Source organism: Labrus bergylta, chromosome 19 (genome assembly GCF_963930695.1).
Source record: "Labrus bergylta chromosome 19, fLabBer1.1, whole genome shotgun sequence".
Lineage (NCBI taxonomy): Eukaryota > Metazoa > Chordata > Actinopteri > Labriformes > Labridae > Labrus > Labrus bergylta.
The window spans coordinates 11,510,915-11,535,399 of record NC_089213.1 but is presented as its reverse complement, the minus strand read 5'-3'; the positions used below and the strand labels follow the sequence as shown (position 1 = coordinate 11,535,399).

At 41.7% G+C, this 24,485-nt stretch overlaps 5 protein-coding genes across 8 annotated transcripts; 1 reads left to right on the top strand and 4 right to left on the bottom strand.

The window, feature by feature from the left end:
* On the bottom strand, window positions 1-4,002 carry LOC109989003 (zinc finger protein 260-like). The gene is made up of 2 exons (XM_020640604.3): window positions 3,470-4,002; window positions 1-1,492 (listed from the first exon to the last, which is right to left on the bottom strand). Exons 1-2 carry the CDS (start codon window positions 3,645-3,647, stop codon window positions 285-287), a joined length of 1,386 nt encoding a protein of 461 aa, XP_020496260.2. The 5' UTR covers window positions 3,648-4,002; the 3' UTR covers window positions 1-284.
* A 142-nt stretch (window positions 4,003-4,144) lies between these two features.
* Window positions 4,145-8,338, top strand: LOC114920563 (zinc finger protein 79-like). The gene is made up of 2 exons (XM_065948349.1): window positions 4,145-4,929; window positions 7,152-8,338. Exons 1-2 carry the CDS (start codon window positions 4,740-4,742, stop codon window positions 8,144-8,146), a joined length of 1,185 nt encoding a protein of 394 aa, XP_065804421.1. The 5' UTR covers window positions 4,145-4,739; the 3' UTR covers window positions 8,147-8,338.
* Window positions 8,339-8,557: 219 nt separating this feature from the next.
* Window positions 8,558-16,314, bottom strand: LOC114920564 (zinc finger protein 391). 4 transcript variants are annotated; one of them, XR_010664771.1, is made up of 3 exons: window positions 14,860-16,314; window positions 13,094-14,299; window positions 10,482-10,619 (listed from the first exon to the last, which is right to left on the bottom strand). XR_010664771.1 is itself a non-coding variant. In XM_065948347.1 (2 exons), the coding sequence occupies exons 1-2, from the start codon at window positions 15,050-15,052 to the stop codon at window positions 9,811-9,813; spliced, it is 1,002 nt and encodes a 333-aa protein (XP_065804419.1). In that variant the 5' UTR covers window positions 15,053-16,314; the 3' UTR covers window positions 8,558-9,810. The 4 variants fall into 4 exon arrangements, 3 of the variants coding, with proteins under 3 accessions (XP_065804419.1, XP_029134443.2, XP_065804418.1); XM_065948347.1 differs by lacking the exon at window positions 13,094-14,299 and having other exon boundaries at window positions 8,558-10,619; XM_029278610.2 differs by lacking the exon at window positions 14,860-16,314 and having other exon boundaries at window positions 8,558-10,619; window positions 10,811-13,162.
* Window positions 16,315-16,453: 139 nt separating this feature from the next.
* Window positions 16,454-19,262, bottom strand: LOC109989031 (gastrula zinc finger protein XlCGF57.1). Its single transcript, XM_029278609.2, has 2 exons — window positions 18,690-19,262; window positions 16,454-18,060 (listed from the first exon to the last, which is right to left on the bottom strand). The coding sequence occupies exons 1-2, from the start codon at window positions 18,871-18,873 to the stop codon at window positions 16,910-16,912; spliced, it is 1,335 nt and encodes a 444-aa protein (XP_029134442.2). The 5' UTR covers window positions 18,874-19,262; the 3' UTR covers window positions 16,454-16,909.
* Window positions 19,263-20,385: 1,123 nt separating this feature from the next.
* Window positions 20,386-23,905, bottom strand: LOC109989001 (gastrula zinc finger protein XlCGF57.1). The gene is made up of 2 exons (XM_020640602.3): window positions 23,393-23,905; window positions 20,386-22,058 (listed from the first exon to the last, which is right to left on the bottom strand). Exons 1-2 carry the CDS (start codon window positions 23,583-23,585, stop codon window positions 20,845-20,847), a joined length of 1,407 nt encoding a protein of 468 aa, XP_020496258.2. The 5' UTR covers window positions 23,586-23,905; the 3' UTR covers window positions 20,386-20,844.
* Between the last annotated feature and the right edge of the window lie 580 nt (window positions 23,906-24,485).

The window sequence follows — 24,485 nt, the reverse complement described above, 5'->3', positions numbered from 1 at the left end:
TTGAATTAGAGTCCAGGAGAGTCCATTTTATTTAACCTTGTTTTATAAAGTGTTTAGTAAACCGTTATACACATAATATTGTAAAACAAATGGAGACATAAGTTGATATAAAATAGTTTTACACAATTTAAATGAATATTAAATCAGAGAACATGTAAGGCCAAAAGGATTGTGCCTGAAACAGAAAAGACCACGCAGCTGAAAAATAAGAAGGCACAACAAACTGATGAAGGTGGAATTAAGTTTTGCCCTCACTGTTTCGATCACTTTGGAAACAAAACGGCTCAACAATCATCTCTACAGCTTTGGTTATTTCTGCTGCTCTCACCGACACACTTGTGTTTCTTGACGTACTCCAGCCGAGTGAATGTTTTGTCACACAAGTTGCATTTAAACGGTTTCTCCCCTGTGTGGACAGTCAGGTGATTTTTCAGACTTACATTCTGCGTAAATCCTTTCCCACAAACCGAACAGATAAATGGTCTCTCTCCCGTGTGAACAGTCAAGTGTCGTCTCATATGTCCCTTTTGTGCAAATCTTTTACCACAAACCGAACAGTCGAATGGTTTCTCTCCCGTGTGGATTCTCATGTGCTCGACCAAACTTTTTTTGATACTGAAACTTGCACTACAAACTAAGCAGGTGAAAGGTTTTTCTCCTGTATGGACCTTTAAGTGTGCGACCAAATGGGAGCTCTGCGTAAACCCTGATCCACAGTAAGAGCAGCTGTAGGGTTTCTCTCCTGTATGGGTTCTCATGTGTGTCAAAATGTCTTTTTTCCAATGAAACCTTTTTTTACAAACGGAGCAGCTGAAACGTTTTTGTTCTGAATGAATGCTCACATGATTTATTAGGGAGACCTTGTCAGAGAATCTTTTACCACAAATTGAGCAACGGAATGGTTTCACTTCAGTTTGGATTCTGCTCTGTTCGCGCTGTTTTCCATTTGGTCCAAAGCTTGAAGCACATTCAGAAGAGTTCATTGATGTTTTCCCAGTTTTACATTCCAGTTCACTTACAGGTTCTTCAATAGCTTGCAAACAGTTTAAACCTGACAGGGGGATAGTGGTAACCACCCTATCAAAACATCTGTCATACATTTCAGATTCAGTGGAGTTTGAAATGATATGTTGAGAAGTTGGTGTTAAATATCTGTCTAGATTTAGGTTCCTTGCTGGTTCTGATCCTTCACAGTCCTCTCCATCAGCTGTTTTCAAATGCTGTGTGTCTCTGCTCTCTTCAGTTTGATCTTCATGAAGCTCTGAGGACTGAGGTTTCTTGTCATCATCTTCACTCTTCACAGGGACAGGAGTGAATGTGAACTTGATGATATCAGTGTCCCACGGCTCTTGAAGTCGCTCTCCTTCCTCATCAGTCCACATTTCCTCTTTAATATTCGGCGGCTCTGTTTGGTCCTCCTGGTTCAGACTGGAGCTCCTCTCCTGCTGCTCAGAGGGAACCTCTCCCTTTCTCACCATCAGCTGCTGCATGTCTGTGGAGAATGATTAAAAAAAGAAAGCCTATAAGTGGACAGTCTGTGTGCTAATTCACAGTGAGTAATATTTACACCGCAGTCAAACATTTAGACCTGCTGTAGACGTGCTCAGTTAAAAAGCAGCAGAGATTTTGATAGAGTTTTTGGTGTTTTCTTTCAACCAGGAGGCTCGATGTTCTCAACATTTATAGTTGATTACTTCCTCATTGTTGTCAGTCACGTCACTGTTACCTTTCGTTTTTGGAAGTTTTTAAACGTCATCATATAACCACATGAAGGATTTTTTTTCTTTTAAAGCCTGGATCTAAACCTGTATGTAAATGAGATTAGTTACAATCAGCTCAAATCCCCCAAATGCCCCTACGGGATTGGAAGCTTGGCCTGCTACCCTTTCAATTGATTAAACAGTTTCTTTAGAGTTGAAAACAATGTTCAGTTTTTAATATAGAACTGCTTTGTTTAGTTTTCTTTTTACGGCTTTTAATTATCTTTACACCAAATAAAAAAGAATGGGCTTAAAATGTTTGACTACACTGCTTGTTAGTTCAGTCAGAAAACTCAACCTTTCTAAACATTTAACATTTTTATTGCAGCAGCAAAACATACGCTCCGTTCTTATCATTCCTCGCTGATTTGTCTGCGCTCCAAAATATAAAATAACGAGTGACAAGACGATTTCTTTAACCCCTGCAGCCACTAAAGATTGAAAAATTATGCTAAGAGACCCCGTTGGCTTCTGTGTGCTTAAACCGTATCAAAGCTCAGACCCGTTTTGAACAAAAGAATGACAACATATTCCTGCACAAAGTTCCCAAAAATTTCTGACTCCAGGTATACGGTTTTTAAATAAAGGAAAACCAAACCCAGGTGCAGATTACTGGAAATGATATCAAACCCCAAAAAAGGAGTTCAATGGAACAAAAATCACGCAGATATTACAGATTAACAGCTCCTACAACCCCCTTGCTGGGGATGAAAGTACAAACACAGTACTGGTGCATTCATTTATTAATTTCCTAGCTCTAGATAATTCCTGTCAACGGATGACAAACCGTTTTTGTTGAGAGCAGGAACATACACTGCCTGGCCACCGGAAAAAAAAAAGATCACACACTCTAATATTTCGTTGGACCGCCTTTAGCTTCGATTACGGCACGCATTCGCTGTGGCATTGTTTCGATAAGATTTATTTCTGTCCAGTGTTGCATTAATTTTTCACCAATAAACTATATTGACGATTTGGAGAGTCGGTCCACTGTGCACAAGTCTTCTCCAGGACATCCCAACGATTCTCAACGGGGGTTAAGGTCTGGACTCTGTGGTGGACAATCCATGTGTGAAAACGATGTCTCATGCTCCCTGAACCACTCTTTCACAATTTGAGCCCGATGAATCTTGGCATTGTCATCTTGGAAGAAAAAAAATCCATTGATGGAATAACCTGGTCATTCAGTATTCAGGTAGGCAGCTGACCTCATTCTTTGGGCACATAATGTTGCTGAACCTGACCAACTGCAGCAACCCAAGATCATAGCACTGCCCTCCACAGGCTTGTACAGTAGGCACTAGGCATGATGGGTGCCTCACTTCATCTGCCTCTCTTCTTACCCTGATCACTCTGGGTAAATCTTCCTTCCAGTTTTTAATAACGTGTTGGACAGTTCTTAACCCAATTTCAGTAGTTTCTGCAATCTCCTTAGATGTTTTCTCTGCTTGATTTGACCCTTCTCAAACAGACTGAACATCTTTCCCACGACCACAGGATGGGTCTTTCAACACAGTAGTTTAAGAAATGAGAAGCTACTCATTGCATCAGTTGGGGTTAAATAACTTGGGAGGCTCTGAACTATTTGCTTAGTTAAATCCAGGTGGACAGGAGACAGGAGGCAGTGTATTTCACACCAGGTCCTCGGAAACATTTGAAGAAGAGTCGGTGGTGACAGGTGATCTGAAGTGAGAATACAATGTACAAACCTGTTCTGTGTAGCTCCACTTCAGAGTCCGGTTGTTCGTCGTGTCCGTGTTTCTCTCTTAAACGACAGATTTCCTCCTCGTACTTTGCTGTCGTCCTTTCAAAAAGCTCAAATATCTCCTCAGCCGCCGCAGTCAGTCTCTGCTTGACGAAAAATCTCAACATTTGAACTTTGGACATTTTTTTCTCTCCGTTTTTTTTCCTCCACAAACACTCTGACACAGAGCAGCCTGGTCGACCTGAAACTCACTGCGTGGCGTCTGTTTCCAGCTAAAAGGCTAAGCTAACATCCTTAGCTTCCTGAGTCGTTATGAGCAAAAAAAATAAAAAATAAAAAGGATTCTTCAAAAAGGAAGTTTGCTTAAACAGTTCCTTAGCACACAGACCCCAGAGCTTCACTCTGACTGAACCCTGTTGTGACGACAGGAGTTTGTTTGCGTCTTTAAACGCAATTACTTCCGGCAACATTCTTCTTCATCGATGGTATTGGTGGTTAGCAAAAGGCTTCCGCTGCGATAGGGGGGAAAGGATTGTTCCCCCCCCTCCCACAGGAGGCCCCGCCCCCAACTATGACGCGCTGCCGCCCACTGTTCCGGAGTGTAATGACAACACATGAGTCTAAACAACAAGGGATGGGTCATACTGATTTTATTCTAACTGGTCCACATTAATACAAATACTCTAAATTAAAGAATTAAGACTTGTATTTAGAGTTAAAGGACAAATATACAGGCGAAACGTCGCTCACAATACTATTTAGTAAAGTTATTTTCAGTCTGTTCAATGGACTTTTGATTTATTTTGGTGGCATGTTTGTAGGCTATGGAACAAATATAAATGTTACATTGTGTATTGATATTATTATGTACGTAGATGTTAGTAGTAAGACTTAAATTAATGAGCTAAACACATAATTAAAGCCATCTTCAGCTATTTTATTAAGGGAATATTTACAATATAAGGAGAAATCCTTCCTGCATATTATCCCAAATGTTCTTTTGTAAAGCGTCTCGAGATAACATTTGTTATGAATTGGCGCTATACAAACAATGATTGATTGATTGATTGATACCACAGCCTCCCCAGTAGGTGGCGATATGCACCTAAACCTCGGTTTGCGATCCACTAATACACTTACAGAAGACGAACAAGGGACGTGGAAGCGGATGTTGATTTCTTGCTGGATGGAAACAGACGAAGAGGTCGGCTACAAGGCCTCATGATTTCAACGTTTATAGAGTCTGAACCTAAAAATTAAAAAAAAAAAAAAAAATGTCTAAAGTCCAAATGCTGAGATCTTTTGTGAACCAGAGACTGACTGCAGCTGCTGAGGAGATATTTGAGCTGTTAGAGAAAACGATATCAGAGTACGAGGAGCGACTTGATCGATCCAAAGAGAATCAGGATAAAAACATAGGACTGGGAGAGGATTTCAGCCGGGACCTCGAGTTACACACAGCAGGTTTGTCCTTCTTCTTTTTATCCTCACTGAAAACAGCTGACCATCCTCTGCTCCTGACACGTTTTCTGACTTTAAACGAGCCTCAGGACCATCCGATTTATTTATCATGACAAAAAGATTAAGGGTCAATGACGTGACGCTCATTTTTTTTGTGTCCATAAGGTTTAGTTACATTTTAAAGGCTTACAATTTTAAAATAAATGCACAAATGACATGCTTTCATCCTTTGTTTTGAGGACCTAGTGTATAATTTAGATTTATTATTAATTTTTAGAGAATATTTGGGGTATGTAGGCAAAAATGTCTAAGTGGTGTAACCGTTGAAACTTGCTTTAAAAAGGTTACATTTTTATATAACACCCTATGAACTAGTCTGGCATAATCTTACAATAGAACTGTTCAATAGTAAATAAAAGTAGTGGAACATCACTGTTCTTATTATTATAATTATTTTACGGAAATCGTGTCACCCAGTCAAGTACCAAATTGTCAACATGGTATGGTCATATCATGTGACAAGAAGTGATATCACAAAGAAGAACCCCTGATGGTCCTAACTGCTGCACGCCATGTTTAGCAACTCTCTTTAAAACATGAGATAATTGGACATTTTAAGGGCGTGGTCAGGTATGTCAAATGGTATGACCTCGGTAAAACATTTACAATTTATGATAATAAATAAAAATTTGTATTCACTTGGAAAATTATATTTGAAATGTTCACACCAGGAAATGTGCTTACATAGGTCTCACTGATAATGCCTGTCAAATTTGATTTAAAGTGGAAATGTCAAATGGTGTAACCGGTTACACTATTTGACTTCTACGTCAAGCCTTTCTGTTAGAGGCCACTTTTGTCAAATATCAGTATTTTTTCTAATGTTGATTACAGTGGTTATTCATCCACAACCTTACTATCAAAAGTCTAGGACAAAATACAAATGTTTAGCTTCAAATTGCATATTTGTGTTCCATTTACTTACATTTATAAAGGTGCACTATGTAGGTTTGGTAGAGAAATGTGAAAGTTGGAGAAATGTACAGATTATGTGGTATATGTCCATCATAACTCTAAACACAAACTGTCCTCAGATGAAAATGTGGTCCCTTTAACACTGTTTAAAGATAAAATGCTACTCGAGAAGTTATGGTGGGGGGCCCGCAACAGTGAAAGCGTAACTCTGCTGGTAGCTTTATAACTCCAAACAGAGTTCCAGGGACCTATTTTTTTAAATTTGAATAAAGTTTGTGTATTCAGTTCAGAAAATATATCAAAGAATTGTTTCACTTCTCCAACTTTCAAATTTCACCACCAAATACTGGTGCACTACATAGTGCACCTTTAAACATGTATAATCTAATATATGTATGTATCCTGTAATATTGGCGCCAGCAATAGTTGCATTTTAGATGTGTGGGCTTCTAGGGGCCATGTGGTAGGGTAGGTAGTATCAGCGTGTCACTACCTGGAGCTTGCTTGCCAAAGTCTGGTACTATAGAAGGTGGCAATGCTGTTTAGACTGTGATGGCCGTGATGTAAAGAAGTAGAAATGTAAAGTGTTGCCTGTGAGTATGGTGGGTGTTGCTACCATGGAGGGGGGGTGTCTCTAGGATGCCAAAGCTGACTATGTATGGACCTAATTGGACGAAAATCTGGTGAAAGTCGGGTCCCACTTGACAACCCCGGTGATGACCTGGTTCTTGCTACCCTTCGGTCTACAAGGTTGAATTGTGAATGTCAGTGTGGTAGGGTGGTAAGTATAAGCGTTGTCAAAACATGGCTAACTCACATACTGTAAACAGAGCCTGGGTCTGTTGAAGGGGCAACTAGGGCCGTCAATAGAGCATAGGGGCATAATTGGGGCAAGGGGTTTCTTCACTAATCTCTTATCCCTTCATGAGACCATGTTACGTATTCAAATGCATACTAAGTGTTTCCCACAGAATGATGAGATACCTGGGCAGTGGAGTATGCGCCCCCCAAGCGTACTCCACCGCCCAGGTAATAATAGTGAGTTTGTGACCCTTTATCTTTACCTGAAATATTTATTTAAACGTTAATCTTTAATCATTGTTTGGCATTTCTGCTCAGAGTGGAATGAAGAATGCCTGGTGTGCTTGAATGTGAACAGTTTTAATTCTGTTGGCAGAAAGTATTCATACTAGTGGTTTAGAAGCTAACGGAGTTAATTTAAAAGCCTGTTTGTAATTTATTACTTTCAGAAGTCCAGCAGCTGTTGGTGAGAAAAGAAGAGTTTCCCCTTGAGCAGCGAGATTGGAGCCCCACTCCGGACCAGGAGGACCCACCAGTACCATCACACATTAAAGAGGAACAGGAGGAAATCTGGAGCAGTCAAGCGGCAGAGCAGCTTCAAGAGCCACAGGAGGCTGATGTCATCAAGTTCACATTCACTCCTTTCCCAGTGAGGAGTGTAGAAGGTCATGGAGAGAAACCTCAGACCTCACCGCTTCATCAAACCCAAACGGTAGAGAACAGAGGCACACAGCATCTGAAAACAGAAGCTGATGGAGAGAACTCTGCAGGATCAGAACCAGACAGAAACCATGACCCAGACAATAATTTACATCCTGCAACTTCACACTCCTTCGGATCGAAGACCGACCACAATAGTTTTCCCTTTGAAGAAAGAAGTGACCCTAAATCAGGTTTAAACCCTCTGCAAAACAAGGATAAAGGAGTGAAACCATTCTGCTGCTCAGTTTGCGGTAAAAGATATCCTCAGAAAAGATCCTTAGCAAATCATATGAGGCTTCATTCAGAGGGGAAATTTTTCAGCTGTTCCATTTGTAAAAAGACTTTCCCATGGAAAAGAGACGTTTTGACGCATATGAGAATCCACACCGGAGAGAAACCCTTCAGTTGCTCCTTCTGTGGCACAAGGTTCTCTCAAAGCTCCCATCTGACCTTACACTTAAGAGTTCATACAGGAGAGAAACCTTTCACCTGCTCGGTGTGCAACACAAGTTTTAGTGTCAGGAAAAGTTTGGTTGATCACATGACAACTCATACTGGAGAGAAACCCCACAAGTGTTCAGTTTGTGGTAAAAGATTTGCCCAAAACGGTGCTCTGAGGCGACACCTGGCTGTCCACACAGGGGAGAAACCGTTCAACTGCAGTGTGTGTGATAAAAGATTCACTCGGCTCGAGCATGTCAAAAATCACAAGTGTGCTGGTGAGAGCAGCAAAAATAAATGAAGCTGCAGAAATGCTTGTTGAGCCAATTGTTGCTCAACACTGATTAGCCAAACTTTTAGCTTATCTTTTCAGCTAAGCTAAAGACATAATGGTTTTTAATTATTGTATTTGTTTGAATGTTTTTTGTCATTGTGTGGACACTATTTTTTTTTTTACAAATACCTGTATCTGTTTATTAAACATTTATTTTAACCTGTGTCCAAATGTCTTCCAAGTATTTTGTTCTACCTTTACAGCACCGTGATCAACATTTCAAAATTAAAATTTAGAGCCCAAGAAATGAGTAAGACTGTGGGGGCATGAAGTGGCCGTGAAAGCGAAGGTGTCATCTCGTATAGAAAAATGTCTGCAGAGGACGCGATACGGCTCATTCTGTGATTCATACAAAAAGTTCCCCGATATGAAACAGGATTTCATGAGATGACTTCAAACCTCTTACGTAGGCTTCCTTCTTCCAGCACTGGAGAGCAGCCCTCCCCTGGCAGCCCTGCAGCGTTCTGTCCCCCAGAAGGCCACCAGAGAGGCAAGGCAAGTTTATTTATATAGCACATTTCAACAACAAGGCAATTCAAAGTGCTTCCCACAAAACATTGAAAGCATCATGACAGAGGAAAAAATAAACATTAAAATAGAAAAATCACGAAGTGAAACCTTTAGTCTGACATAGGTAAGCACGATTCATATTTTATCAGTCAATGTCATTCATGAAGCCCACGCTTACTGAAAGCTTTGGACAGTGTGGAAACACTGACAGACGTGTTGAAAAGGGAATCGCACTTATAGCCTCACAAGCAAACAAATTATTTCCCTTGATATCCTGACAAAAACAACATAAAAACTTCTGGATTTCCTTCTTTGAATTACACATTATAAGACAAGAGTAACAACACAGGTCAAGGTTCTGGATGTGTTATGAAATTGATGAGTTCTTTCTGTTTCCTCACTGAGACAGGTATCAAGAAGGTTACAAGTCACAGGTAAAATATATACACTTGAAGAATTACAACAGGAATTAAAAATTCTCTAAACATACACTTGAGCACGAACTGGAGACAGACCAGAAAAATAGGAACACCTCTTTTACAATAAAATGCGTGAAACTGCAGCTACTAATATGACCAAAAAACAAAGTTTCACACAAAGAGATTAATTCAACACCAGGGAAGTCCATGAAATCAGTAGCACCGAGATCGAAAAGCGGCACTTGACACGTGCCGTGGCACATGGAAGTGCTGGTGGCCAGTCAGCACGGGGCCACCACCATGAACCGCTAATATTCTACTCCACAATCTCCAATCTAACCACAATCCACCACCATGATTCATTCGTACATTAACAGTGGACTTTACTGACGTAAACGTGTACTTGGTGTCAATGTGTCAGGTGCCGCTCACTCCATGAAATTTGAAATACATTGAGTTATTGATGCATTTTAAATAAGTGAACATGTTAGTACCAAACACACAGGCAAATAGCAGAATTAACATGAACATGAGGCTTTATCTAAATTGAGATGAAAAGATCAGGAATGTTCTTTTAATCTCAGTCAGATTAATCCCGCTTCAAGACTCGGCTCTACAGGCATCCCTGGTGCTTCAGTTATTTTACTGTAGCTGCCTCTGTGCTTTTAACAAGTTAACGATTTGACGAGAGACGAGTGAATTTTATGGGCCGTGGATCGTCATGTGTCGTTTCAGACTTGTACTGTATGCAAAGCTTTTCCCACAAACCAAACAATCGAACGGTTTCTCTACGTCGTGAACGTTCATGTGTTGTAACAAAGTCCCACTATGTGCAAACCTTTTCCCACACACTAAACAACTAAATGGTTTCTCTCCAGTGTGCGTTCTCATGTGTATCTTCAGGTGATTACGTGCAAATCTTTTCCCACAAACTGAACAACTGTACGGCTTCTCACCAGTATGCTTTCTCATATGTATAACCATATCTGATCTGCGTCCGAAAGCGGCTTTACACACCGAGCACGCGAAAGGTTTCTCTCCTTTACGAGTTCTTGGGTGTTCCACCAAAGATGAATTGTTTTCTGAATGACCTATCATGTGGTTCTGTAGGTCAGTCTCACATCCAGATCCAGAAAGATGTGAAGTCTTGTCAGGAGTAACTGGCTGTAAATGACTGTCTGGATTAAAGTCTCGGTCTGGTTCTGGTCCTCCACAGTCCTCTCCATCAGCTTCTGTTTTCAAATGCTCTATGTCTCTGCCCTCGTTAGTGTTGATTTCATTGAGCCATGAGGACTGAGGGATCTCATCATCTTCTTCTTCACTCTTCAAGGCGACAGGAGTGAACCTCAGTAACATGCTGATATCAGCCTCTTCTGGCCCTTTAAGCTGCTCTCCGTCCTGGTCCTCTTTGATGTGTGGAGGTTCTGGTGGGTTCTCCTGGATCGGACTGGAGCTCCTCTCCTGCTGCTCAGGGGGAACCTCTTCTTTGATCACCGTCAGCTGCACGACATCTGTGGAGAACAAAGAAACAACAATGAAACCCGTAAAGTTTCCGTAAACCTAATTTCCTGACAAAACGCCGCATTTCTATCTTGGACGTGGGGAGAAATATTATCATCATGTTGAAGATTGTACCAGAGTTAGCTGAGTGTTCATTTACATCTGCAGGTAATAACCTGGCCATCACAAAAGAAGTACAAACCCGCTTTGGAAACAGCCTCAAGGAGTTTGTGTTGTCGCTCGTTTTCCTCTTTTAGTTGACACATTTGCTCCTCGTACTCTGATATCGTTTTCTCAAACAGCTCAAAAATCTCCTCAGCAGCTGCAGTCAGTCTCTGCTTCACAAAACATTTCAGCGTTTTGGCTTTTGACATTTTTTACACAATTTAGAGCTTCCAACAGAACAAAAAATAACCAGCCTGGGTCACTTTAACTGCGCGGCTACGTTTCGTTAGCTAGCTTCTAGAGCGGAGTTTAGTTTATATTTACAGTCTATGGTTGTAAGTTAGCTAGCTAAGCTAACTTCCTGTCACATTGTGGGCTCAATGGAGATGAGTTTGACGTTGATTCTTCCCAAACAGTGACTCAGGTACACTTAAATGCCTTTTGTTATCTCCGACGGAATGTAGGACGCAGTTAGCATGTTAGCTATCCTCCTCTTCTTCTGTGGAGTTTAGTGGCGCATGGCATCAATACAGTGTTGCGTTGCCGCCACCTACTGGAACATATTAGCTGAACAGTGATTTACAAAATATAAAAGAGTAGATATAAGTGGACAATGATCGGACTAACAGATGCAACCAGAACTATGTGCAGTAAACGAGAAATAAATATATATATATATATATATGTATACAGAGCTATTTGCAAGTAGGCAAATACTAAATGATAAGTTATTAAGGTGCATGGTGAATAGCCAGGGAGTCTAATGTACATAATTCATGTCTTCTTTCCTTTTGTTGAAGCACAATTAATTTCTTTGCTTTGAACATATTCAGTTGAGGTGCAGTACAGATTCACTTTAACAATTCAACAATAGAGCAGCTGCTCGATCCGGATTAAACGACGTTAAAGGGCATCGAGTGTGCTTGTTCTCAACTTTCTCTGAAGTCCAACACTGCTCCCAAAGTTTCTTCTTCTTCTGGTTGGCTACAGATAAGCCATGAGTGACAGGAAATGTTTGGAGGGGAGAGCGGGGGGTGACAAATAAGTTTTTCGTGATCGTTAAAGAAGAAGAAATTGAAATTTTGTTTACTGACTCTGTAGCAAAAAAAAAAATACCACGATCAGTTTAATCCATAGACTCAGTCGATGTAATGAAATCATCGTAGGAGCCTTCCTTTTATCATCTTTAACTCTGAATGTTTTTAACAAAACAAAGCAGACGCGAAACAGACGATCTCCTCTGAATTACAGCGGCCTGTTCGAAAAGGTTTCCGATCTCTAAAAATATCTTCATACTTTGACTAAATAAAGATCAGTCCACGTCTGGGCTGTTTAAAATAAAATGGAGCAACCTCATCGGAGCCACTGAGGATGAATCAGGCAAAAATAACGAGGTGTTTGTAAACTTGTTCCCTTGTTCTCGGCTTATACACCACAACCATCTTGTGTCTCTGTGTCCAAAAAATATGAGTGAAGAAGTAGAGTAAAGTCACACTGCTGTTTTGGGTGACACGTAGCTTTATGAATATAAACAAGGATCAACAGTAAAAAGAAAAAAAAAAATTCCCAACATGTTCTTCGTAATAACTAAACATAAAGGACTCACAGGTAGCATTGACCCAGTCCCTTCAGGTCTCGCGTACTTTGAAAGAATGTCAGTAAACAATCCTGGAGTCCTGCAAAGTCCAACAGAGAACTTCCAAAGTTTCCTGTTGTTGGACAGAATCCCGTTTTATTCTCATGCAGATTGTTTCCTCACCTAGCTGCTGTCTCTTTAAGACCCCCATCCCCACCCTCTCTGTTTATGTTGCAGGAGGATTTGTCTTGTGAAATTTTGACCGAGGTAGACTGACAAAAACGTGGCCTAAATGTGAACTTCAACAAAAGACAAGAAAACTAGAATGACTAAACATATGGGAAGCTAACTCTGTGCCAGTCAGTGCACATTAAATTAGAGTTGGGCATTATCATTTTGATACAGTTAAACCTCCCCCATATTTGCTTTTCCCAGGGTACACAATATTGCCGTGACTAAATAGGGCTGCAGAGGAGCCGCCTAAATTCTTAACATGCTGTCAATATATTTAAACAATAACGATATATTCCCTGACTTTATTTAAAAATATATCACACAGAGAGAGAGAGAGAGAGAGAGAGAGAGAGAGACTTTTAGGAATCTGGATGATTTCTGATGCATCCCAGAGAGTAAAACAAACATAAAAGCTGATTGATTTTGTGACCGAGCATCAAGCTAAATTTGGTGCTTGAGTTTAAAAATATTGAGCACAAATCCCATACAGAGATGCAAGACTGAACTTACCGTTGGCTACCTGCGCATCTTCGCTTCACATAACATTTGATTGGTATTTTTTCTGAACACAACTTTAAGACAGGACGACCCCTGGACAAGAGTGTTTTCTGAGACTTTGATGCCAAGCAAATCTTTTATCACAAACACTGCAGCTAAACAGTTTCTGTCCCGTGTGGACGGTCCAGTGGCGGTTTAAGTCTTGTTTCGACGGAAATCTTTTCCCACAAACCGAACAACTGAAGGGTTTCTCTCCTGTGTGGACAGCCATGTGGCGTTTCAGATTTCCATTTTGTGTAAATCTTTTCCCACACAGTGCACAACCAAAGGGTTTCTCCCCCGTGTGGGTTCTCATGTGTACGTCCAATCCTGATCTGCAGGGGAAACTCGCTTTACAAACTGAACAGGTGCAGGTTAGCTGCTCTCCTGTGTCCCCTTGCAGGTGCGTGTACATATGTGACTTTTCTGTTAACCCTTCACCACCGATGACAGGTTTTTCTCCTGTGTGGGTTCTCGTGTGTCTCACAAGCTCTCCCCTCCATGGAAAGCTTTTCTTGCAAACTGAGCAGCTGAAACGATGTCCTTTCGAATGACGAGTCATGTGAGCGGATAAATTAGTCTTATTTGAGTATCTTTTACCACAAACCGAGCAACTGAATGATTTAATTCTTTCTTGTTTCTGGAGATTATTAATTTGTGCAAAGCTTGAAGCACATTCAGAGGAGCTAACTGATGTTTCTTCAGTAGAAGGTTCCAGTTCACTTATCGGTGCTTCTTTGCTTTGGAGAGGTTTAAAACCGGATAGAGGATCCATATCCACCTCCACATCACATCGTCTTTCATCTGACTCAGATCCAGAGAGATGTGAAGCCTCGTCAGGAGTAACCGGCTGCAAATGACTGTCTGGATTAAAGTCTCTGTCTGCTTCTGATCCTCCACAGTTCTCTCCATCAGTTTCTGTTTTCAAATGCTCTCCGTCTCCGCTCTCTTCAGTTTGGCTTTCATGAAGCTGTGGCGACTGAGGTTTCTCTGCGTCGTCTTCTTCAGTCTTCACAGGGTCAGGAGTGGATGTGAGAGTGCTGATATCAGCCTCCTCCAACACTTGAAGCAGCTCTCCCTTCTGACTGATCCAGAGTTCCTCTTCTTCCTCTTTAATCTGTGGTGGTTCTGGGGAGTCCTGCTGCTCAGAGGGAACCTCTACCATCAGCTGCAGGTCATCTGTGGAGAGTGATTAAATCCGTGATTCTATAAAAACTGAAACCCACAGAGTGAAATGTTGCATACTACGTTAACCCTTTTTCTTAAGTATTCTAACTTAATAATAATCTTTCGAGCTGCCTGTCCCATACGTTGATATCGGCTAACAGAATTGTCCATGGCCTTACTTACGACACCACATTAAATATACATAAATGTTAGAGGCACTGTTAAGTACTAGGGATGTAAAGATGAATCGTGATAAATTCGATTCCCAGGAGTCAAGGTTCACGTCGATACTCTGAAACATGAAACAATAATATGGTGAGCATCAGCAGCTGTAGAGCAGAGTTTGAATTCATTTAGATATTTTAGTGTTTCTACAGATGACACCTTCACGATGCATCGGTGCACACCTCGTCAGCGCTGATGTGTCTTACAATCCTGCTGGAGTTCTTCTTTTTTTTTTAAATTAGATATTCATATGAAAGTGAAAGAGATATAAAACACGGAGGGCATTTTTCTAAATCGCTCAATCACGTCGTCATCGTCAAATCTGGTATCGTGGCACCTGTACCAACCTGCTTGGTGTGACCGGGCTTCAGGGCTCAAACCGGAGTCCACAAGTTTCCGTAGTTGCTCGTTTTCCTCTTTTAACCGACAGAGTTGCTCCTCGTACTCAGTCGCCGTCCTTTCGAACAACTCAAATATCTCCTCAGCAGCTGCAGTCAGTCTCTGGTTGGCGAAAAGTCTCAGCACTTGGACTTTAGACATTTTTTTTTTTTTTTTTTTTTGAATAAATCACAGCGACTTCTACCCCGGACACACCTCGTTAACCGTGTTAAACACAGACATAAGAGCAGGGACAGGAAACACAGCACCCTGAGCTAAAACAAGCGAAGTCCGGAGAGAAACATCCGGGAACTCTGATCGAAGTCCTCTCGATGTCTGACACATTCATACAGACGTGATCCGATCATTCACTTGGTTTGTGTTTTAGTGGTTAAAGTGGTATAAAACGCGAAATTGTAGCTACATGTTAGCCACGATCGGCAAGATCACTTTCGGTGTCACTTCTTCTTCTTCTTCGTTTAAATGGCGGCAGGCAAACAAAGTTACAGAGCATTACTGCCACCACCTGGTGTGGAGTGTAGATCGGGATCACAATCACCAATTCTTATGATAATTACAATGTCATAGTTTGTATTGAATGTGTGTGTCTGAGACATTGATTTAAATAAACGAGGGGGGCGCCGGATGTCCCGGCGGTTGTGTCGTGCGTCACATGTGCAGGGGCCGTGGGTTTGAGTCCGGCCTGTCCCCTTTGCTGCGTGCCGTCTGACTCTCTCCTCCCAGCATTTCCTGTCTCCTTTCTGTTGTCCTATCTAATAAAAGGCCTAAAAATTAAAATCTTTAAAATAAATTCATAAAATCCCCCCCCAAAAAAAGAAGAGCTTTTTCCCCTCGGCTTTTGAAGCGCTAAACAAACTGGTTGGTGTGAACTCGTATGTGCAACTGTGCAAGCTGTGGCGACAAATTTCCCATTGTTATGATAATAGAAACCTCCAGACGTTCCCCAGTTTACAACAATAAACCACCAATTTCAATATTTAACAGAGTTCATGGGGCGTCGGTAGCGTAGTGTAGTTCAACAGAATCACGCTATCAACTAAAGAGTGGAGGTACTAAACATAATGCAGCCTTTGAATTACATGAATGTGGATCTGGCGGTCTCGTTCAGACACTCCGACCTGTGGCTCCTGTCCCACGGTCCTGTCTCTAAAATAAAGGTATGAAAAAAAGCCTCAAATAAACCTTTAAAAAGAAAACTGGAATCTAGGAGTCCCGATTTTTCAAATAAACAATTAAAAACAATTTTTTTTTTTTTTAAACAACTGAATAATCAAGATGTATCAAATGAAGAATCAAAAACTACTACAAACCAGATGGAAGTGTACGACTATTGATAACTAGGAAGGTTAAATAAATAAGAAATACATTGTGTTGTAGTGAAGAGAAAATGCCATCAGGTTATTTTTAAAAATCTAAACCAATATCGACGGCAGCATTAGTTGTACAGGCCACACTGATGACCTTTTGGTCATCCATACAGTTTTAAAATGAATGCATGCAATAGCAAAGACTCCGTATCCCTATAATGAAAAATAACAGACATAAATATAACAGATTTTATGATGTAACGTTGCTTCTCATTGCAATAAAGATAAGAACAGTTGAAGGTTAATCTTTAACTTTCAAAGCAATAAATGTTTTAGCACCTGTCTATATTTCAGAGCTTTAACCCCGACCTCTCAGGTCATCCTGTCTCAGGTCTAGTCCTCACGTAGGCGGATAAATCATCCCGTCCACACACGCTCAGTTCTTCATCTTCGTCCACATGAAATCATCAACAACGATGTCCTTTGATATGAGAAAATGTTCTCGCCATTCCTCTGGTTCCTCCTTTGGTTACATCTGTATCTATCTGTGTTGTTTTAACTTGTTGTTGTAAAGCACTTTGTAATCTGGGTATAGAAAGGTGCTATTTAAATATATATATGTTTAATCATTATCTGTGATGAGCCAGGTTTTACTCAGCAATTATAAAATATCGGGACTGTTTCTGCAACATCATTTCTTCGTGCTGCTCTCCGCGACACACTTGTGTTTTTTGAGATACTGGAGCCGAGCGAATCTCTTTCCACAAACGTTGCAACTGAACGCTTTCTCCCCCGTGTGGACTGTCAAGTGGCGTTTCAGAGTTACAAGATGTGCAAATCTTTCACCACAAAACGAACAGCTAAACGCTTTCTCCCCAGTGTGGACGGTCGAGTGACGCGTCAGTCCTCCGCGCCGCGCGAACCTTTTGCCGCACACGGAGCAGCCAAATGGTTTCTGCCCCGTGTGGATTCTCATGTGTATGCCCAAATTCTTTCTGATACTGAAACTTGTCTGACAAACTGAGCAGGTGAACGGTTTTTCTCCCGTGTGAACTCGTAAGTGGGAGGTCAGGTGTATCCTTTGTGAGAACCTTATACCACAGGCGGAGCAGCTGAAAGGTTTCTCTCCGGTGTGGATTCTCATGTGCCGCACGAGCTCTCCTCTCCATGGAAAGCTTTTCTTACAAACTGAGCAGCTAAAACACGTTCCTTCTGAATGTCGTTTCATGTGCTTTGTTAAGGAGATCTTCTGCGGGTATCGTTTGCCACAAATCGGGCACTTGAACGGTTTCACTCCTGTTTGGAATCCAGCGCGATTTTGCAGATGTTCATCGTGTTCAAAGCTTGTAGCACATTCAGAGCTCAATGGTGTGTTTCCTGCATCACATTCAAGATCACTTACAGGTACATCTTTGTTGTTGGGCAGAGGGGTTTCATCTAACTGAGAGTCACTGGTCTCCTCCCAGTCACAGCTACTGACGTCCGTCTCAGATTCAGAGAGAGACGTGTCGTCATGAGTAACTGGCTGTGAAAGACTGTCTGGATTAAAGTTTTGTTTCTCCCTGTCTCTGCTCTCTTCAGTGTGATTTCCATGACGCTCTGAGGACTGAGGCTTCTCTTCATCGTTCTCTTCACTCTTCACAGGGACAGGAGTGAACGTAAACTTGATTATATCAGCCCCCTCCGGCCCTCGAAGCTGCTCCCCCTCCTCATGAGTCCAGAGCTCCTCCTGTTCCTCTTTAATGTGCGGCGGTTCTGGTGGGCCCTCCTGGTTCAGACTGGAGCTCCTCTCCTGCTGCTCAGGGGGAACCTCTTCTTCACCCGACAACAGCTGCTGGACCTCTGTTGAGACATCACAATTAAAGAAAACTGTTATTTTGATGTTTAGATTTTTAGACCAGGAGAAAATGTTTCACTTTGTGTCATTTGTATTTGTCTAGAGATGAAATGGTCAGTGTTGGGACAGTCACACCTTTTTTGTTTTCCAGCAGTGAAGTCTAAAAAAGGTTGCTATGGTCTACTCTACATGACCCCACATAAACTGCACAAATAAAACCCCTACATATCTACCCTCTGTTGCAGATGCGGCTCAGAAGAAGGAACATTCCTACAATCCCACCTGGCACTGAACTTGTGATGGGATTTGGGATTGTGATGCATTATCGAGCATAGATGTTGCTCTCCCAAAGGACTCTGAATACCTTTGGAGAAAATAACTCATCACCTGGGGAATGGCAGCCCATGGTTGTGACTGTGTGCACTATTATCTAAGCTGTATCCCATGGCAACACATTGAAAAGCAGAAGCTGTGAAACATCTGCTGGATCATGAGGTTTTGACATGCTTGTTGTGAGTCACATTTCCAGGAAACCAAAGGTCCATCTGTGCAGCTGTGTGAGCGAATGCAAAACCAAAAAAAAAAAAAAAAAAAAGAGCAAAGAATGCGGTCAAAGGTCCAGAATAGCACGAACCTGCTCTGTGGAGGCGGATTTCAGGGTTGTAAACAGCGTCCAGCAGTTTGTGTTGATTCTCTTTGGACCGACAGATTTCCTCCTCGTACTCTGCTATCGTCCTTTCAAACAGATCAAATATCTCCTCAGCAGCCGCACTCAGTCTCTGGTTCACAAAAGATCTCAGTATTTGGACTTTAGACATCGTAGTCTGTCTAGCTTTAAGCTAACGATGTACTGTAAGACTGTAAATAAATGACAGACAGACCCCTCTGTAGGCCCCCCTGTGTGGCCTACTAGTCTCTCTTCGTCCGATTTAAGATAGCAAACTACGCCAGCTTCATGTTTCTGCAACTATAAGATCAGGTCCACTTTAACATTTTTGTCAGGAGAAGCAAGCTTTGGTACTTCTCTCAGACTTATGATGATGGAGGTACGTAACGTACGGAATTAGCATTAGCATTGTTGCCGTGAAACGTTCTTCTTCGTCCGTTTTAATGGCGGTTGACAAACAACGAATTTGTTCTTTATCGCCACCAGCTGGTATGGTGGTGGATCCGACTATTTAATGACCGCTGCATCTTCTCAATCAACTTTTTTTGGTCTAAAATAAAGAAATAAAATCCTATATCCCGTTTTCCCAGAGGTCTTTTATAGAGTGTTGATAATATCCAAACATTCCTCTCAGGTTTTCAATTAGAGATGCGCGATCAAGTCATTTTTTTTTTGTTCCGATCCGATTCCGATACATATACTGAGTCAGATATTTTTTATTATCATAATGAATATTGTTGTTGTTGGTATTGTTTGTTAGGCTGCACAAAGCTGTAGACTGCCTGGCATTGCATTGTGCCATGGCTTCACATTCGAACAGGAAGCAGCAACACCTGTCAGGTTTTCAAAGTAAATCTTTCGAAGTGAAGTGTAAGAATTGTACTTTTGATCAGATAGATAGAAGGAGCTGTTCAGTTTCTGCTTGCATGAGGATTCTCTCTGTGGGATAGTTGGTGCATGCTGCTGTAAAGGCATGATTCACTCTCTCTACCTCTCCACAGGTGCATTTTCCAGCTTACCAACCACTACCTGTCCGTAATTTAGTGCTCAGTCTCAGCCTATTACCACACATTGTCCCTCCTGTCCATTCTTACACTTGATGCATATTTATTGGAATATATATTGGAAGATAAAACCTCTTCTTGCCACATTCTTGTCACTCCTTGCTCTATGAAACTCTTACGTTCAGCTCTTCCTCACCACACTTTGCTCTTGTTGCTGCCATGTCAGCTTTCATTCATTCTCCTGTGTCAGTGACATGAGTGCAGCAAAAATCTGAGCATACACTGTAACTACATCTACAGGTCTGACTTCCTCCACCCAACCAGGTGCCCATAATACTGTCACCATCTCTGTAGTGAAGACTGACACCTGATCTGATACATGCTTGCCATGCTGCGTCTGCTTTATTGTTTATCTCGTAATTTTGTCAAATTTCCACCACACTCCCAACCTCATGGAGCGTACTAGACTCCCCCTTTTTTTTTTTTTTTAAACCCTTTTCTGACCTCTCTCTGTGACTCCCAGTGCTCCCCCAACAGACATGCAGCAGGAATGAGAGACCCACAGCTCTGGAGCTCATGTAAGAAAAAGTAAAAAGGCATTTCTAAATCTGTTCCCACATCACCAATTTTAGGAAAAATCACGACCCAAATTTCTGATATTTCTCAACCAATCAGATTTATTTAACGAGGAATCATGAGGTTTGGACCTCAGACGGTGCAAAATATGTGACAGAACAAAGATACATACCAAAACAAACATGTTTAAAAAGCACTCCCCCATGTGTTGCACCCTTGAAATGAACCGGTCAGAACTCGTCCATCTTCACTTTTAGCAACTTTTATTAAAGAAATGCCCACAGCTTCACACAAGCTTAGTTTTTTAGCCTACACACACCTCTATGTCTTCTTCACTGAGCCTCCCTTAAACGGCCAGTGTGTTAATCTTGGCTCTAAACCCACCAGTTGAGAAGCACAGCTTTAAAACATTCCTGCCAAAAAAAACACCCTTGAAAAAAAGAAAAAAAACACACAAAAGTTTTGTTTCTCTCCTTGATTCTAAGAAAAAGCAAACACACAACATTTGTGTTTTTTGACCATCAAGCCAGGTAAATCTGTCATCACAACGACTGCAACTCAAACAGGTTCTCTCCTGTGTGGACAGTCAGGTGGCATTTCAGCTGTTTATTTTCTGCATACCTTTTCCCACAAATTGAACAACCATACGGTTTCTCTCCTGTGTGTACCAACAGGTGACGTTTCAAGTTTCCTTTTAGTGTGAAGCTTTTCCCACAAAGTGAACAACTAAAGGCTTTCTCTCCTTTGTGGATGAGCAAATGGCGTTTGAGATCTCCATGTTCTTGAAATCTTTTCCCGCAAACTGAACAAGTCACGCGTTTCTCTTCCGTGTGGATTCTCATGTGTCGCTTTAGAGAGTACTTTTTAATCTTTTTACCACACACTGAGCAAACACAGTTCTCCCCTGTATGGATTCCTGAACAAACAGAACAGGCATGAAGTTCTCCTCCTGTGTGAGTATTTAAGTCTGAGTTTAAATTTGACTTTACTGAGAACCTTGTACCACCGACAGAGGAACTGAAGGGTTTCTCTTCTGTGTGGATTCTCATGTGTGCCAGAAGCATTCCTCTCAATTTAAAACTTTTTTGACAGATGGAGCAGCGGAAACAATTCTCCTCCGAGTGACATTTCAAATGTTTTCTTAAGAAGGCTCTCCGCATATATCTTTTACCACAAAATGAGCAACTGAATAGTCTCACTTCTCTTTTTATTTCTATGTTTTCTTGTGGATGTTCATGTTGTCCAAAGCTTGTAGCACATTCAGAGGAGTGTAGAGATGTTGTTCCAGGACCATAAACAATGTCACTCATAGTTTTAAAGGTCTTGTCCCAATCCCAAAGACTGTTATTGTCCTCAGAGTCAGAGTGTGAAGTCTTGTCAGGAATAACTGGCTGTAAATGACTGTGTGGATTAAAGTCTCCGTCTGGTTCTGGTCCTCTGCAGTCCTCTCCGTAGGCGTCTGCTTTCAAATGCTCTGTGTCTCTCCTCTCTTCAGTTTGGATTTCATGAAGCTGTGAGGACTGAGGTTCCTCTTCATCATCTTCTTCTCTCTTCACAGGGACAGGAGTGAATACAAACGTGCTGATATCAGCCTCCTCTGGCTCTTGAAGCTGCTCTCCCTCCTGACTGCTCCAGAGCTCCTCCCGGTCCTCTTTAATGTGTGGTGGTTCTGGTGGGTCCTCCTGGTCCAGACTGGAGCTCCTCTCCTGCTGCTCAGAGGGAACCTCTTCTTCACCCGACAACAGCTGCTGGACCTCTGTTGAGAACAATTAAAGACAGTTTTAGAAAACTATTTTTTTGCGCCAATATTTTGAAGCAGCGATAGAAGAATTCTTGAGTTTAAAAAAGTGAGAAGTGGTGCAGTGCTGGAACCCATGAAGACAGGATTTTAAAACTTTTCCACATTATGTGATATAGTTATGCATTGACCATAGTTTGTGTTCATTTTTCTGTTACGTTTTTTTTTTTACCAAGGAAACATGAGCTGGGATTAAAAAGTGTTGGGGCATTGGTGGTCTAGCTGCTCCGCTTCCCATGTAGAGAGGTAGTTGTGCTTGCAGAGGACAGTCTGGGTTTAGAGTCAAAGAGTTGTTAAAAAATAAGACAGACAGACATCAATAGGAGATAGGGAGGAGACAGCAGGACAGACAGAAGTCTTAGAAAAACCCTAAATGTTGCATAATATGAGCACAAAGCTCTTAAGAGTAACAAATGGGAGTCGATTTGCCCTGTACAACATCAGGATGATCAGACCTTACCTGTCAGAATATGCTACACAGCTCCTGGTTCAGGCTCTTGTGATATCATGCACCGACTATTGCAACTTTCTACTGGCAGGTCTTCCTACATGCACTATCAAACCCCTGCAGATGATACAAAATGCAGCAGCACGACTGGTCTTCAACCTTCCTAAAAGAGCACATGTCACTCCGCTGTTCATCTCCTTACACTGGCTCCCAGTTACTGCTCGCATCAAATTCAAAACTCTGCTGCTCGCTTACAAAACGGCTCCTCCTTACTTTAACTCTCTCATCCAGGTCTACACTCCCTCCCGCCCACTACGCTCTGCCAATGAAAGGCGGTCTGATCCAACCTTCACAACAGGGTCCTAAGACTCTGACTAGACTCTTCTCCTCTGTCGTCCCTTTGCACCTTTAAGAAAAAGCTAAAGACCCAGCACTTTTGGAAAAAAATACCTACAACCTGATGACGATGGTTAAGATATTGTTGATGATGACAGTAATGATGATGGTGTCAAGAAGTGTTTAATGTAAAATGAAGACACTGACATGTCACTTTATGTGCATGTGGAAGAAAGAGAGAGACAGACCAGTGTGCGTGTGCGAAATCCACTTACAGGATTTCGCACACAGTTGTCCTCTCGGACAACTGTGTGCGAGATTGAACGGTTTCCATGGTGATATGAATTCAAAAAGGGACTGCTGTAATTTAATTCTGGGGGATTTAGCTGGATTTAAACCTCTGAAACTCCAAAGAAAATCAGCACATCACCACATATCTTCACAGTTTAGGAGAATGTAGATCGCTTCTCGTGGTTTTAAACCAACACTAACAATAAACTACACGAACCATATCTGTGTAAGCGGACTTCAGGGTTGTAAACAGCATCCAGTAGTTTGTGTTGTCGCTCGTTTTCCTCTTTTGATCGACGAAGTTGCTCCTCGTATTCTGCTATGGTTCCTTCAAACAGATCAAATATCTCCTCAGCAGCCGCAGTCAGTCGCTGGTTGACGAAAGATCTCAGTGTTTTCACTTTAGACATTTTCAACACACGAGCAGAGCAGCGTTTTCTTAACACACACACCGAAAAGAAAAAAGGAAATAGTAGCCTATCTGGCGTTAGCTTTGTCGCTTTAATCACGTGTGTGCTCCAGTTAGCATGCTAAGCTAAGTCCATACGCGTCTTCTTCTTCTTCTTCTTCTTCTTCTTGTGGGTATATTACTGCCCTCCGAATGACACACTCGCGTTTATAGACATAAGCGTCTTTGAAAGTCAGCAGGATTTAATTTAAACACTTAAACAGGTGATACTACTGTGAAGAACCCTGGGTCGAGTCTTCCTGTTGTTCTCTTGTTTGTTTGTTTTTCTTCTTCTGGTGATTGGCTAACAACGTATTGGTTGCATTACCGCCACCTGTCGGTAGGGATCGGAAACCGGAAACTCCAAGCTAATGAACTGGAATGAGCTGGAGCTAGGCGACAAAGCTCAAATCAGACACCGCTTTTAAAATGATGTATGTGTGAATAAAAAGCTTCTGTCCGTGTGTGGAAAATGTCTAAAGTCCAAACACTGAGGTCTTTCGTCAACCAGAGACTGACTGCTGCTGCTGAAGAGATATTTGATCTGTTTGAAAGAACCATAGCAGAGTATGAGGAGGAAATCTGTCGATCAAAAGAGGAGAATGAGCGACAACACAGACTGCTGGATGCCGTTTTCAAACCTGAAGTCCGCTTACACAGATATGGTTTGTACAATTCAATGATGTCGACATTTTTTAAACTGATGGGAAACCAGCTGTCTTCTCACTGAGCTGCTTTATGTCGGTGTGTCCTCCTCATCCCCGCCCATTCTGCTGATCCCTTTAAAAACATATTTCTTATCATGTTTCTGTCAGTCTGCCTCTCTCTCTCTCTGTGTGTGTGTGTGTGTGTGTGTGTGTGT